The following is a 16,176-nucleotide window of genomic DNA, read 5'->3' on the forward strand; positions in this document are numbered from 1 at the left end:
GATCAAGAAGGCTACATGCATGACCAGGGCTCAACACATGCTCAAAAAACCTGAGAAGACTCTAAGCTTTCACCTCTGGCCTACCTTTAGATTCTGTGCAAACAGGAAGTGAAAGGCTAAGAAAGTTATAAATGACCTGGGTGAGTTGAAGAAGTGTCCCACCTCAGAGCCAACCTGAAAAGTTCAGGACAGAGGGATGTTTTTATTTTTCTTTCTTCTTCCTGTTCGTTCTTTGGCTCCAAGCATTTAAGGAAATATCTGTCAATGTTAGCACTGACCACTAAGCTAACAGAACAGAATCTTCAGTGACAATATGGGACAAAGAATACAGTCTTTACAAAATTAGTTTAGAAAAGTCACTAAAACAATTGTAAACCACACAAGATGCATTCTAATTTCTAGAGTTTCCACAGTATAATACTCAGAATATCCAATTTTCTACAAAAATTTACAAGGTATGCAAAGAGACAGGAAAGTATGACCTATTCACAAGAAAAAAAGCAGTTGACAGAAGCCATCCCTGAGAAGGCACAGACATTGGGCATCTTAAATATACTCAAAGAGATCAAGGAAACCATGGACAAAGAAAACCAGGAGCACAATACATGAAGAGGTAGAGAATATCAGTAAAGAGATGTTATGAAAACAAATCAGTGGAAATACTGTACCCCAAAATTACAATAGCTGAAATGAAAAATACATTACAAGAATTTAATAGCAGATTTCAGCATACAGAAGAACTAGAGAGCTTGAAGGTAGGTCAATTGAAATTATCCAGTTAGAGGGGCAGAGAGAAAAAAGAATGAAGAGTGAACAGAGCCTAAGGGACCTGTAGGACACCATCAGTATTTGCACTAAGGGAGTACCAAAGGAGAACAGAGAGGGAAAGGAACAGAAAGTATTTGAAGAAATAATTCCTGAAAACTTACCAAATTTGGTGAAGGGCAAGAATCTGTACATCCAAGAAGCTGAACAAAGTCCAAGTAGAATAAACCCAAAGAGGTTTACAGCAAGACACATCAGAGCCAAGCTGTTGAAGGTCAAAGACAAATAGAGAAAAATCTTGAAAGCAGTAACAGAAAACAGCCCAATCAAAATGATGGTAGTGGGTTATCAGAACTTACTAACATTAGTGTCACTAAAGTTGGTGTACAACCCCTCACTGCTAAGTTTGACTGGTTTAATTTAAAAAAAAAAAAAAAAAAGGCAAGGGTTTGAGTAGATATTTCTCCAAGAAGATTTACAAATGACCAACAAGCACATGAAAGCAAAGTGTGTTCAACATCATTAGTTATTAGGGAAATGCATATCAAAAGTGAGGTACCAGTTCCCACCTAGTAGGATGGCTGTAATCAAAACAATGGAAAATAAGGGTTAGCAAGGATGTGGAGAACTTGAAACCTGCATGCATTGCAGGTGGGAATGTAAAATAGTATAGCTGCTACAGTAAACAGATTGTTCATTCCTCCATAAGTTAAACAAACATAGGATTACCATATGACCCAGCAATTCCATGCCTAGATATATATCCAAAAAAGTTGAAGACAGGTATTCAAACAAAAACTTGAACAAGAATGTTCATTGCAGCAAAATTCACAGTCGCCAAAAGGTGGAAATAACTCAGATGTCCATTAGCTAATAAATGGATAAACAAAATGTGATAAATACATACAGTGGAATATTATTCGATCATAAAAAGAAGTTAAGTACTGATATATGCTACAACATGGATGTACCTTGAAAACTTTATGCTAAGTGGAAGAAGCCAGACACAAAAAGCCACATGTGATTTTCATTTATATGAAATATCCATAGGCATATGGATATTTGCCTATCCATAGATTAGACAATCCATAGATACAGAAAGCAGATTAGTGGTTGCAGGAGTAGGAGGAAATGGGGACTATTCATGGGTATGGGGATTCCTTTTGGTGTTATGAAAATCTTCTGGAACTAGATATGATAATGGTTGTATGATATTGTGAATATACTAAATACCCCTGAATTATACATTTTAAGATTGTTTAAATAGTCAATTTATGTGCATATTACCACAACAAAAAAAAAATACGTACATGCATACACAAACTCACAAAGGAGGGCCATAAGGTTTTGAATAGTATATGCCACAAGATCTAAAGACAGCTCCCATGGAGGAGTTCCCAACATACTTGGCTAATGGTAAGGACAAATAATCACAGAATTGTTGGATGTCGATTGGCTACGTAGAGGAGGGCCCTGAGCCTTCCTGTTAGAACATAGGATCAGTAGACACAGTGGTAGCTCAGACTTCTCTTCCTGTCCTGCCACTGGCAACATATCCTGTGAGGCTGTTTCCTGCCTATTTTAGAATCTAGGGCTGGCCTGGTGGCGCACTCGGTAGAGTGCGGTGCTTGGGAGTGTGGCGGTGCTCCCGCCGAGGGTTTGGATCCCATATAGAGACTGGTCCGCTCACTGGTTGAGCGCGGTGCGGGCGCGACACCGAGGGTTGCAATCCCAGTGCCAGTCACGGTACGGGCGCGACACCGAGGGTTGCGATCCCGTTACCGGTCACGGAAAAAAAGACAAAAAGGAAAAAAAAAATCTAGTTGCCAAACCACCCTTCCCCCCATGAGAATCAACTTTGATCTCAGTCCCATTTTTCACTTTTGTGTTACTGGATAGGTGGTTAACACATCCCATAATAGCAATCCTTTTTTTTTTTTTTTCTTTTTTTTTTTTTTTTTCTCTTTTTCTTTTTCTTTTTCTTTTTCTTTTTCTTTCTTTTGCTGACTGGCTGGTACAGGGATCCAAACCCTTGACCTTGGTGTCAGCACCATGCTCTCCCAATTGAGGCAATTGGCCAGCCACAGTAGCAGTCCTTTTTTGATACAGGACCATTCTGGCCCTATCTAGTACTGTTCTTATGAATGCAAAAGGAACGGACTTGAATAGATGTTCATGCAGTATTGAGTAGCCATTTGAACATCATAGCACTGTTGAATTGTAAGTGTTCTTTATGTATTCCTCTATCCATTTTAGGAATGCCACCTTTCTTCACCCACCACACCCATTATTATTCCACACTGGTGACAGGCAGCTTAGTGGGACAGAGCAAGCAGATGTACCCTTTCTGAGCCTTCAGGAGAGGACTGTGTAACTTTGGCCCTTTTCAGCCTCTTCTCTCACACACTGCAGCCTAAGCAGCTATCCAAGAAACAGTCAGCCAGCCCCAGACTACCAGAGCGCAACTGAAAGCCATGCCTCAGTCTCGAGGGTGCTCTTATAGAGAAGGTTTGTGCCATAGACAGTTGTAATTATGTTTTAGACACAGCTTTTCAAATTGGAAACTTTCATTAGTACCTTGGGTTTTAACATAGAACATTGAGAAGTATCTTTACAATTACTAAGTAACTGACTAAAATCATGAACATATGTATTATATTATTAAGCTGACGATAATAAATGCACTTTGTCTCCTTGACAGTGTTTACCATTCAACAAAACTTGGTACTCATTTGTTTTTCTGTAATTCAAACTGGTTTTAAATTCCTTTCAAGCCAGAGTTCTGCCTTCCTTCATTTTAGGCCATTCACAAATTAGACCTACATAAATAGTAGCCTCTTTTTTTTTTTTTTTTTTTTAGCAGCTGGCTGGTACAAGGATCAAAGCAGCCAATTTTTTAATGCATTTTTCTATTTTTAAACACATGATCTGGCATCTAAGGCGTGTACTACAACAGTCTTCTAAATATCAATAATTTAAAACACTTGCCTGCTCCATACTCACCTTGCTGCTCTTACTTAGCAGAACAACTGGGCATAATGGGAGGAAGAAGGCTTGGGTGTTCCCAACCTCAGGTGAGAGAGTCTGCAGATCAGAACTCCCTCTAAGGGCTGGCCCGTGGCTCACTCGGGAGAGTGTGGTGCTGATAACACCAAGGCCACAGGTTCGGATCCCTATATAGGGATGGCCAGTTGGCTCACTTGGGAGAGCATGGTGCTGACAACACCAAGTCAAGGGTTAAGATCCCCTTGCCGGTCATTTTTTTTTTTTAAAGGTGACCGGTAAGGGGATCTTAACCCTTGACTTGGTGTTGTCAGCACCACGCTCTCCCAAGTGAGCCACGGGCCGGCCCCTGGTCATCTTTTTAAAAAAAATTTTAAAAACTCCCCCCAAGACTGTCACCATCTCTCGACTGGAGCAGCTCTTCCTGCTCAGTGTTCTTTGGGTTCCTACTTGGAGGGATGAGAAGTGATCAGAGCAGTGGGAAGAGTCCCATTCTCCAGCTTTCCACCCTTTGGGTCCTTTGTGCTCTGCCCTGATCTCAGTAGCACACCTCCCAATCTGCTCCTGTTAAGACCGCGCTTATTTGTGCCAGTTGGGCACAGCAGCACAGCCCCTGCCCTCTGCCTTTAAGGCATTCAGTGTCATAAAAGAAGACAGAGACATTAACAATTATAGGTCAGGGTTGGTGAGTGTTTTTATAGTTATGAATAGAGCACCAGGAAGTAACTAATTCAGGAGTGCAGCTCTTGACAGAGCAGTCTGTCATTTTTACTCTTAATTGTCTGCCCCTCCATATTACTTCAAATGACTCTGGAAACAAGTAGCCTACCTATAAGCTTCCCGTTAGCCAGGATTGAGTCAGATACATGCGCATTCCTTGGCAGCGCAGGAGTCTGGGAGCATAGGATCAGTTGGTCTCTGCTGACAAGGAACACGCCATAGGCTGTTCCCAACCACATTCCCACTCCCAGGCCAAGTACTCAGAAATCCAGGGTGTGTAACTAAGGTTTAGGCTTACTGGCTCTCAGTTATCCAGCTTTATATATGTAAAAAGACATAATTTAGGAAGAATGAGTCTTTTCTCTCTTTTATTCCTATAGAGAGTCCTGTAACAAATAGAGCGGTCATTTTCTAAATGCTGGGTGCCAGGCACTTTGCCAGGGTGCTTTATATCTCATCAGTAATCCTTAAAACAGTATAAGAAAGTTGTTTTTTCCCAGTTTCACAAACTTTTCTCTCTTTTATTCCTATAGAGAGTCCTGTAACAAATAGAGCGGTCATTTTCTAAATGCTGGGTGCCAGGCACTTTGCCAGGGTGCGTTATATCTCATCAGTAATCCTTAAAACAGTATAAGAAAGTTGTTTTTTCCCAGTTTCACAAAATGAGGAAACTGAGTCTCCAGGCAGTTGGGTAATTAACTCAGGGTCATACAGCTGATAAACTTTGAACCCAGTTCTCATGTTGCAAAATATGGGCTCTTTCGCTCCTTGTATGTCACCACAAGCTGTTGGCAATCATTGTTTGTGGAAGGAAAAGAAAGAAGTACTCAGTGGTCGTAATATTTTTCTTCCCTCTTCATCTTCCCTGTGAGCTCCAATCATGTTTTCTTTTTTTAGTGAAGAAAAAATGACTGCTGCCCGCATTAGAAAATGCCATAAGTGTGGGACTGGCCTCATCAAGTCTGAAGGCTGCAACCGCATGTCCTGCCGCTGCGGTGCCCAGATGTGCTACCTCTGTCGAGTATCTATCAACGGGTATGACCATTTCTGCCAGCATCCTCGCTCACCAGGAGCCCCTTGCCAGGAGTGTTCAAGATGCTCTCTCTGGACGGACCCTACTGTGAGTAGATACATGGCTGCCCATTGATTTATAGGGGAAAAAAATAGATACATTGCTATAATGAAAAAATATTTTGTATATATATAACAAATTTTGATTCATGAAAAGATATGGGAGATAATATAGACTAGTAGCCACAGGAAAAAATTGAAAAAGTAATCAAAAGCTACTTATCAGAAAGCAACATGCCCAGTTTTTTGGGCAAATTCTTTCAATCCTTTAGGAAATAAAATTTTTCTATGCTATCTGAAATATTCCAGAGCATAAAAAAGTAAGGAAAGCTGTACAGTATTTGTATAAAGTCAGCATAATGCTGATAGCAAAACCTGACAGATAGCCCTAACAAAGAAAATTACAGGTTTTCTTATGAATATCACCTATGAATATAGGTTTTTAATTCTCTGAATAAAATATTAGCAAGTAGAAAGCATGACCAAGTGAGTTTGTTCCAGAAATGCAAGGATGGTTTAATATTAACAACTCTATTAATATAATTTACCATATATTTTTACATGGTAAAAAGACATTTAATAAAATCAAATATCTGTTTTTGATTTAAGCTTTAAAAAAATAGTATTGAATGTTCCCTTAATATAATTTATGCTTTTTTTTAAAACTCCATATTTTGAAACAGTTGTTACCATATATTTAATAATGAAGTACATCAGTGCATTCCCAGTAAAGTCAAATATAAGAATGTCACCACTATTTTGTTCTGGAACTGCTAGTCATTGCATTTAGCTAAGAAAATAAAACAAAAGATATAGATGCTGGAGAAGTCATAGCTAATGTTTAGAAAGTACTTTTATATATAAAGAAGGGCAAATTTGCCATTTTAAACCTGTAAAAAGACTAATCAACTAGAAAGCTATTACAAGCAGTAGGAAGATAGCTAGATACAAAATCAACACACCGAATGCCATTCACAATAGCAATACAAATCATGAAGTACCCTAGAAATGTACTTTAACAGGTAATATATAGAAATTTAAAGAAAACTATAAAACTATATTGAAGGTTATGAAGAGACTTGAACATATGGAGAAATACGCTTTGTTCTTAAATAAGTTTTAATATAAAGGTATCAATTCTTAAAATGATTCTTTTTAAACTAGAAACAAGCAGTCAGTTCTAGGCTGATTTGTAAGGATAACGATATGATAATGTGATTCAGTGTAGCGGTGAGTTCCCTGCTGCCCTGGAGCAAGTGCACAAGGCCCCACTGGGAGGCTGGGCTGATGACAGGTGCTTCTCCGCTTTCACTGAGGCAGAGTGATGAGGGTGTAGGTATTAGAGAAACATGTCTGTCCTCAAAGGGGACACATGGTACTACATAGAGATCACTTCTCTCCAAAGTCATCTAGAAATTAAATGCAGTTCACATCTAAATTTAATAGGATTTATTTTCTTGAAAAAAATGATTATAATTTTGAATATGAAACTAATTTTTACTATAGAGTTAAACTAATCAAACCGTGTAAACTAATACAAGAACATGCAGATAGATCTAAGGGACAAAGTAGAGACCAGTAAGAGAACTATAAGAATTTAATGTACGATAAAAAATGCCATTTCAGATCAGTGGAGAAATGATAGATTGATTCATTTGTTCATTCTTAACTATACAGTGTTGCTAGAACTAGTCTGAACAGAAAAGCCCCTGTCCTCACGGAGTATACAGTTTCAGTCTAAAACAAGAGTCTTTAGTGTACTGTTTTGGAATAATAAGTGTGATGCAGCAGAGAATGGCAGGCAGTGGAGGAGGGGGGTGGCTTTAGATAGAGTGATGTGGGCAAGCGTCTCTGGGGCAGCATTTGCAATGAAACCTGTGGGGGAGGAGCAAGGCCTTCAGAAGATGTCAAAGGAAGAAAGCCTGCATGGCCTCCAGGTGGGGAGCTGCAGGGGAGGTGACAGGGCCTGGCCTAGAGCCAGGCTGCAGGTCTCGCAGTAGGGGCCTGTTGTAGGGCTTTTCTGGGGGGTTAAGTTTTCGAGATCACACTGGCTACTATATAAAGAGGACGTTTGATAGCTGTTTGGGGCACTTGGCTAACCGTTTGGAAATACTTCAAGAAAACAAGGGAGATGACCTTAATAATCTTGGAAAAGGAAAGGTCCTTCTTAGCATTGCATCAAGGCCAGACTAAAACGTAAATTTACTTCGGCAAAAGAACCTTAAGCAAAGATAAAAATAAATGAAAGACTGGGGAAAAAAGTTATAACATATATATGATTTCAGATAAATGTTCTTGATATGTAAAGGATAACATGACTCACTAAGAAATCAATAAATATCCCTATATTAATAAGGATTGATTTGTCTGTGAACAACAGAAAACCCAAAAATAGCAGTGGCTTAAACAAGATAGAAGTTTATTTCTCCTTTATGTGTAAGTGCAGAGGTGGACAGCCCCAGGATGGGATAGCAGTTATGGTCAGGGACCCAGCTGGATCCAGAATTCTGCTCTACCATTCCCAGAGTATAGACTATAATCATATGTGGTCATGGTCTCAAAAGGCGCTCTGGCTGATAAATCAACATTCCAGGCAGCAGAACAGGATAGAAGGGACAAAGAGCCTGCCCATCCACCTCTTAAGGAATGTTGTGCTTACAGAAGCTCTCCCAAGTCACTTCCTTCATCCCATTAGCCAGAACTTAATCATATAACCTCACCAACTACAAGAGTAACTGGGGAAAGTAGTCTTTATTTTAGGTTATCGTAGACCCAACTAAAAATTACTATGGGAGAGGGAAGGTGTTATATTGGGGAGTGAACTTAGTCTCTTCACTCCAACTGAGAAAAAATGGACAGGGGAAGTGAAAAAAGAATTACAAGTAGGCAAAAAAACTTATTAAAAGATGCTTGCTTTTCTGCCTAGCCACAATCTGTTGGAGTAGTGTAACAGCCACCCTGTAATAACCAAATAAAGGGAAATGAAAACATCACCTGTCAGATTAACATATTTTTCAGATTGATTATACCCATGTTGGTGAGAACATGGGAACGTGACCATCTCCTACACTGTTGGTGGGAGTACAATTGGACATAGTGGGCAGTTGGGGTATACAAATCAGAAATTTTAATGTGTATACCCATGACCTAGCAGTTCACTTACTAGAAAAAGTTTCCTAAGGAGACAACTAGACAAGTTCACAAAGGTCTATCTACTAAACTGCTCACTAAGTTATTTAAAGTAGAGTACATTTAGAAACCACATTTAAATATCCCCAAAATAGAAAATGTGTTAAATTTTATACATGCTCACATTAGAATTGTACAAAAAGTGGGCCGGCCCCATGGCTCACTCAGGAGAGTGCGGTGCTGGTAGCACCGAGGCCACGGGTTCAGATCCTATATAGGGATGGCCAGTGCACTCACTGGCTGAGCGTGGTGCTGACCACACCGTGCCGAGGGTTGTGATCCCCTTACCGGTCCAAAAAAAAAAAAAAGGTACAAAAAGTGATACTATATATCTATATTTTTTAATGTGGAGGGAAAAAAAACTTAAGATTTACACATAGAAAACAACAGCATGTATAGCTGGGGTCACAGGCCTAAATTACCACAGGAGCAGATAAGAACAGATAATAGATGAATGAAGTAGCCAAGTCTAGGACACAGTAGGGCTTGGTGGAGACTGTAGCAAACAGGAGAGGAGGGGGTAGGCTTATCAAAGGGGTGCTACTTAGCTCCCAAAGATTGTTGCTAGGTGGGGCTATGCTCAGGGCTGCCATGGCCTCAGATTCTCCACAGAGGCTGGAAATCTGTGTTTTAATGTGAAATCTCCCAGTTTTTAAAATTGGTCATTCTTCCAAATATCTTTAAAACACCGTTCAAGACAGCACTTTATAAGCCAAAAAAAAAGTCTTTTTAGCTACCAATCTTTACCTCTGAGGCAGAAAATCTCCAGCATGCCTAGAAAGAAAACATGTCAGGCTCACAGGCTACCCACTGTGGAAGGCCACAGCAGACCATTCTGCTGGCCAGGGGTGGGGTGGCCTAGAGGCCGACCTCAGCCCATGTTAAAGAAATACACGATCCTCAGAGCTACCCACGTTTTTTTTGTTTGTTTTTTTGTTTTTGTTTTTTTAAATATTATCCGAACCCATGGCCTTGGTGTTATCAGCACCGCACTCTCCCGAGTGAGCCACGGGCTGGCCCTACCCACAGTTTTGAAAAGCAGCAAGTCCTCCATGGAAACCAGGCGTCCCCATAGCAGAAATGTTCTGTCAAGGAACAAGCTCCTCGCTAGGCGTGACGCTAGACTAACTGACCCAATGAGACCCAAAGCAAGCCTGCCCTCCAGTCACTGAGGAAATACGTGAACACAGGGAGCACAGTGGGAAGTTCCAGCCAGGTAATCCCCACAGCCTTTGTGAAAGGCATCCTGGGACATGGCTGTTCTGGTTCACTTGCTCAGTCCCATCCAGCTAGCATGCTGGGTGCCGAGCATCTCTAGAACTTCATGAGGAAATAGGATTCTTTTTACTCAGCTGGAGCTCCCAAGTATTCCTTGGGCTACATTTCATCTCCAGAAACAAAGAGCAGAGAGGGAGTCAGCACCTGAGGGCGGATGTTTAACAGTGTGGCCTATCCTTGGTGCTGTTTTTCTTCCTTCTCCCCATTGTGCAATTTTCTGTTTTGTTTTTTATGGCGGCTGGCCAGTAGAGGGATCTGAACCTTTGATTTTGAAGTTGTAACTCCATGCTCTAACCAACTAAGCTAACTGGCCAGCCCCCTCCCTCTTGTTCTTGTTTGTTCTCCTGCCACTCCCCTTTCTTCCCATAGGTGGAATTGGTTATAAAGTCTTCTCATGCACTGTTACCTTGTTTGGGTGCCATAGCATGCAACTGCCCCCTTGTTTTCTTGTTGAATTGTCATCTTGTAGCTTGAGAAAGATTCTGTAATTGCTCAAAATTAAATTCAAGAGGTCAGTCAGGCAAATATAAACCCCTCTGATTTCCTCTGGTAGCCATAGACAAAGATTTTGTTCCAGTTGTCCCGTTCCCATCAAAACAGGGATCAGCCCCGTTTCCTTGATTCTCACCCGGAGACTGATTGAATTCCAACCCAGCATCTGTTAGGGCTTCTGAGAACACAAAGCCATTCAGAAGTTCAGTGAAACAAAGCATGCACTGTCATGCGAGCCTATTCTCTGGCTTAATTAACCAGCAAGGCCAGGAAGAATCTCTTGTTTGTCAGCGAGGGAGTGATCCCTTCATGGTTTGGAGAGAAGTTGAGTTTTAATCCTTAATGACTAGCGATTGCTTGGGAACCTGAACTAACTCCATATTAAGACCTCAAATGGTGAATAGTAACTTTCTTTCTCTGTCAGTTATCAAAAGTAAGCCAAAAGCATTCAACCAAGAGTCCTATAAAATAAGATGTCTTTAGGAAAGGAAACAAAAACAGAGAAGCAAACCACGGTTTTCTGAATTAGTGGGGCAGAATGCAAAGCCAGATCTCAACACATAAATAAACAAGCATTACTTTGCAGTAGGGGAAGAGTTATTCAAATCCATATGTACTGACTGTCTCGTCCGTGTGTGGCTACATGAGTGTTAGCTAAGGGGGTTAACGAGTTGTATCTGTACATTACTGTTAGAAATCGCATTCAAGGGCTGGCCCATGGCTCACTTGGGAGACTGTGGTGCTGATAACACCAAGGCCACAACTTCGGATCCCTATATAGGGATGGCCCGTTAGCTCACTTGGGAGAGTGTGGTGCTGACAACACCAAGTCAAGGGTTGAGATCCCCTTACCGGTCATCTTTTAAAAAAAAAAAAAAAAAAATCTCATTCAGAAGAATAATCGCCTAGCAGGCTAGAGTCTAGAAGTGTGGCAAAATTCATAACAGCATGTTCTCCTTAAATACAAAACAAAATGAGTGAGTGTCTTGGGTTTTGGCTATGAGAAACCAACCATAAAGGATTGTTTTCTGCAGCTTCTTTGTTTTTTGAATGTGAGAGTGTAAAACCTGTTCAGTTCAAATGAAACCCTAGGGCTTTTACAACCAATTTGGTACCATTGTCGCCTAGCCGTTTGGTTAGGAGGCATACTCATTTTTCCCAAACCAGCAGTGAGTGGATTGAAGCTAACATGTATATTTGTTAGTATATTTAATTCTGTAACAATACTTTAAGGCAGATGTATCATCCCAGTTTTACGAATGAGGAAACTTGCTGAAGATTGTGGCCAGTAAGTCGTAGCTCAGGTTTCCATCCCAAGTCCTTTGTTCTCAGCACGTTAGATAAAGCCCCCAGGCCTACCTTTCCCCCTCGGTGGTTCCAACACCACTAGGCCAGGGTCCTTGTTGAAGAGTGCAGCATCAACCTGGTAGGTCCAACATGGGGACCGCACTAGGCACTTTTGAGACCCTTGTTTGAGTGGCCAGGGAAGGGATGTGATGCTGTGGGAACAAAGGAGGAAGAAGAGTATTTGAGAGGGTTGATAAGAAAAAGGTAAAAACCTGTAAGGAAAGATATTCCAAACTTTAAGATGGAAGCTAATTTTTGGCTTCAGCATTTTTTCCTAAACTTTTAAGATTGACTTTTTTTTTTTTCCTTTTTGTCTTTTTTACTGGCCGGTAACGGGATCGCAACCCTCGGTGTCACGCCCGTACCGGGGACCGGCAACGGGATCGCAACCCGCACCACGCCCAGCCAGTGAGCGGGAACCGGTCTCCACATGGGATCCGAACCCTCGGCGGGAGCGCCGCTGTGCTCCCAAGCGGCGCACTCTCCAGTGCGCCACCAGGCCAGCCCTAAGATTGACTTTTGATAGAGTTTGGAAGTGTTGTCCCTGCCAAAACTCATGTGGAAATCTGGTCCCCAATGTGGCAGTGCTGGAAGCTGTTTGAATCATAGGGGCAGATCCCTCATGAATAGATTAGTGCGGGGGCCGGCCCATGGCTCACACAGGAGTGTGTGGTGCTGACAACACCAAGTCAAGGGTTAAGATCCCCTTACCGGTCATCTTTTAAAAAAAAAAAAAAAGAAAAGAAAAAATGAATAGATTAGTGCTCCCTGTAGGTGGGGGGAGTAAGTTCTCACTATGTTAGTTCCCACAAGAGCTGATTGTTTAAAAGACCCTGGCACCTCCTCTCCTCTCTCTCTTGCTTCCTCTTGCCATGTGATCTGCTTGTACCCGCTGGCTGCCTGCCACTTTCTGCCATGAGTAGAAGCAGCCTGAGGCCTGTGCCAGATGCAGCTGTCCCAGAATTGTAAGCCAAATAAACCTCTTTTCCTTATAAATTACCAAGTCTCAGGTATTTCTGTTATAGCAACACAAACAGACTAATACAACTTTCTACAAAAGAAAAAAGTAGTAGAGTGAGCCCCCAGTGTTGTCCCATCATCCCCCAGCTTCCACAGTTGGCCTTCGCTTGTTACTTCTTGTTATTTAATGTTTTTAATATCATCGTTTGCGTAAGAAGGTAAAAAAGGACATGAGTGTAATCATCAAGCTGTCATTGAAACTGCCGTCTGTTTCCTCATCTTGCCATGACAGACACATGCACTAGGCCACGTGAGCCTGTTTTGCAGACTCTTGGGTATGATTTTTACAGCCGGGTGTGGGGAGCACTTGCCCGTTTTACAGATGAGAAAAATGATGTTCAGGTCATTTGCCCAGGATCCTGAGCTTGATGAAACCAGGCTGCAAGTCCAGGTCTTCTGACCAAGGTCAGGCTCCTTCCATAAATACGGAGATGGCCAGTAGTATACACGGAGGTCCCTGAGCCAGTGAAGCAGGTGGGCCTCACAGAGGGCTGGGAACCATCACTCAAGTTGCAAATGGCAGAAAGGGCCTGACAGCTCTACCACTATGACATTGTCCTAATTGGGTGTGTCCCAGATTGGGTTTCAGTGTCACTACAGGATTTTACCAAGGAGGGCAGGAGGCACAGTCCAGTGAACAGAACATGTTGATACACGTCGTCTTCAGATCCCAGCAGGGCCCTGGCTGAGCACTTGACCCTGACAGGAGTCAAAAGATGGCCACATCTCTCCCTCGCCTCCAGGTCGTTGTGGAGGAGGCACGCTAGACAGAAAAGTGTTTGGGTGCTGGGCCTCTTTGACCTAAAGAGATGGCCGCTGAAGCCAGGGTCAGCCAAGAGCCTGTGAAGTCTTTGCTCCTCCCCTACACATTGTCAGCCTCCCTCTGGGCCATTCCAGCCCCCAGCTGCACAGCATGTGCTGGCCAGGCTGGCTTCACCCTCCTCCAGCCTCCTCCCCCAATTTCCTGTTGCAGGGGACAGCTGGGGGTGGGGGTTAGGGTCTGCTGTTGCTCAGGCGATCTGCAGCTGATCTGGGAATAATTTGAAACTAAATCTTCAGTTCTTTGGAAACCTTTCATGAAATCATTGCAAGTTTATTAACAACAGCTGTGGACACACATGCCCTGGATCTCAGCCCCAACCCCACCCCCAAAATCATAGCAGGGGAAGCAGCAGTTGACTTGCAATTCCCAGCCGCCCTTCTAAGGGGAGAAGAAGTGAAATGAAAAAAAGTCACCCATCCTTCCTCCATGGTCACAGAAGGGAGGCAAGTGTAGGCCAACCCTGGTGACCACAAGTGTTGGGAAAACAGAGACTCAAAAGGACTTTCAAAGATTTTGGCAAAAATAGCTTTGTGCCAAGTGCTCAAACATCTATTTTGGGAGCCATCAGCCTGTGGATGGTGATTACTGTTAATATCTGATTTGTGGAAACTCTCTTTTTCTCCTTTTAACCGCTTGTAGTTTCTCTTCCTTCCTTCTGTTCAGGCCCTGCTACATGGACAGAGCTGAGGGGCTTCCTTGTTGAAGGGACAAGTCAAGGGGTTGTTTTTGTTTTTCTCTTATTAATTAAAATCTCTCTGGTGAATTCTACCCCACTTCCTGCCATCAGCTGCAGTGAGTTTCTGGAGAAGGCTGGGCCCCTGCCATCCCCCCTTATTAAACTCTTGCTGTGTCTCACCCCCTCCCCACCCACCCCACCTGCATGTGAAGCAAGCGTGCCAGAGTCTTCTGTGTCAGGCCCAGCCCTTTCTGTATCCTGCTGAGCTCAGAGAATTCAAGGAAAGGAAATAAAACCTTCTCCCTGTTAAGATGAAATCTGCTTATTTCTTTATTTAAACTGCTCTTCCAAATCTGCTGGGTGGGTGGTGCTCCATTTCACATTTCGCTTTGGTGCTTAGTCCTTGACACTGCATTTGGGGTGCGCTGGCCCACCATGGAGTGCTTCACACACTTCCTTCATGATTGTTGTCTAACTCCGTTGTGGTTCGTGGGTTCGCCTCCTTGAGTTTCCATGGGTAGCGATAGGGGCACTGGTGGGTTCACTTCTACCCCAGCCTGCTGTGTTATTACACTCAGTCTTTTAAGCCCCTGCTGTCTTGGGACATGTTAATCACTGACCAGCATCCACTCCCTTCCAGTTCAGCCTGGCCTTGCTTGTTAAAAAAGAGCCAGTTCTGGGCCGGCCCGGTGGTGCACTCGGTAGAGTGCAGCACTTGGGAGCGCAGTGGTGCTCCCGCCGTGGGTTCAGATCCCATATAGAGACCGGTCCGCTCACTGGTTGAGCGCGGTGCGGGCGCGACACCGAGGGTTGTGATTCCGTTGCCGGTCACGAAAAAAGACAAAAAGGAAAAAAAAAAAAAGAGCCAGTTCTGAGGATCCATTTGAAAGTTTTCATGGAGATTAGGAGGAGCCAGAAAGAGGGCAGAGAAGGGAACTCATCTAGACCCACTGGATCTTTTTTACAGCCCATGCCAAAGGCCATGGAGAGGAGTGCTGGGGCCTCAGGGGCACACACTGGGGCCCCTGTTGGGGGATCCATGCAGCAAGCACGGACAAAGCCGCTGCTCCCACCATTCCCCCTGGCTTGAGTAGACAAAAGGCGAAGGGAGTTCAGGTCTCAAGAGAGTTCAAGTTAGTCTACATCCCTATTGAGTGTGGAGCATATTGACCAGCATCCACTCCCTAACAGCCCACCCTGAGCACCCCTGCCTGGACACCCATGGGGTCTGTAAGTCCAGACCTCCTGCCCAGTTCCCCACTGCACTCCTCACTTCTGGTGGTCTTCAACAATCTCTGCATTCTCTGAACCTCAGTGTCCTCTTGTAAAATCCCTACCAGCCCCCTGTGGAAAGAGTGCGTGTGAAGCATCTGTGCAGGGCTGCAGGACCTTGCAGGTACAGAGCATGGCCTTCCAGAATGGACTCTCAGTGGGTTTTGAAAGTGAGATGTAGATTCAAAAACAGCCAGTGGGAGGGCCGGCCCGTGGCTCACTCGGGAGAGTGCGGTGCTGATAACACCAAGGCCCCAGGTTCGGATCCCATATAGGGATGGCCGGTTGGCTTGCTGGCTGAGCGTGGTGCTGACAACACCAAGTCAAGGGTTAAGATCCCCTTACCGGTCATTTTTAAAAAAAAAAAAAAACAGCCAGTGGGAGGGCCGGCCCGTGGCTCACTCGGGAGAGTGCGGTGCTGATAACACCAAGGCCCCAGGTTCGGATCCCATATAGGGATGGCCGGTTGGCTTGCTGGCTGAGCGTGGTGCTGACAACACCAAGTCAAGGGTTAAGATCC

At 43.4% G+C, this 16,176-nt stretch overlaps 1 protein-coding gene across 9 annotated transcripts in view; it reads left to right on the forward strand.

Moving 5' to 3' along the window:
* The window catches only part of RNF216 (ring finger protein 216), a 180,260-nt gene that overhangs the window by 149,394 nt on the left and 14,690 nt on the right, over nt 1-16,176 (forward strand). For all 9 annotated transcript variants that reach the window (XM_008575946.1, XM_008575953.1, XM_008575952.1 and 6 more), the window contains one exon: nt 5,386-5,608. In XM_008575946.1, the coding sequence (XP_008574168.1) occupies nt 5,386-5,608 (223 nt within the window). The remainder of the gene's footprint in view (nt 1-5,385; nt 5,609-16,176) is intronic.

The sequence above is a fragment of the Galeopterus variegatus genome, unplaced genomic scaffold, assembly GCF_000696425.1.
Source record: "Galeopterus variegatus unplaced genomic scaffold, G_variegatus-3.0.2 Scaffold1264, whole genome shotgun sequence".
Lineage (NCBI taxonomy): Eukaryota > Metazoa > Chordata > Mammalia > Dermoptera > Cynocephalidae > Galeopterus > Galeopterus variegatus.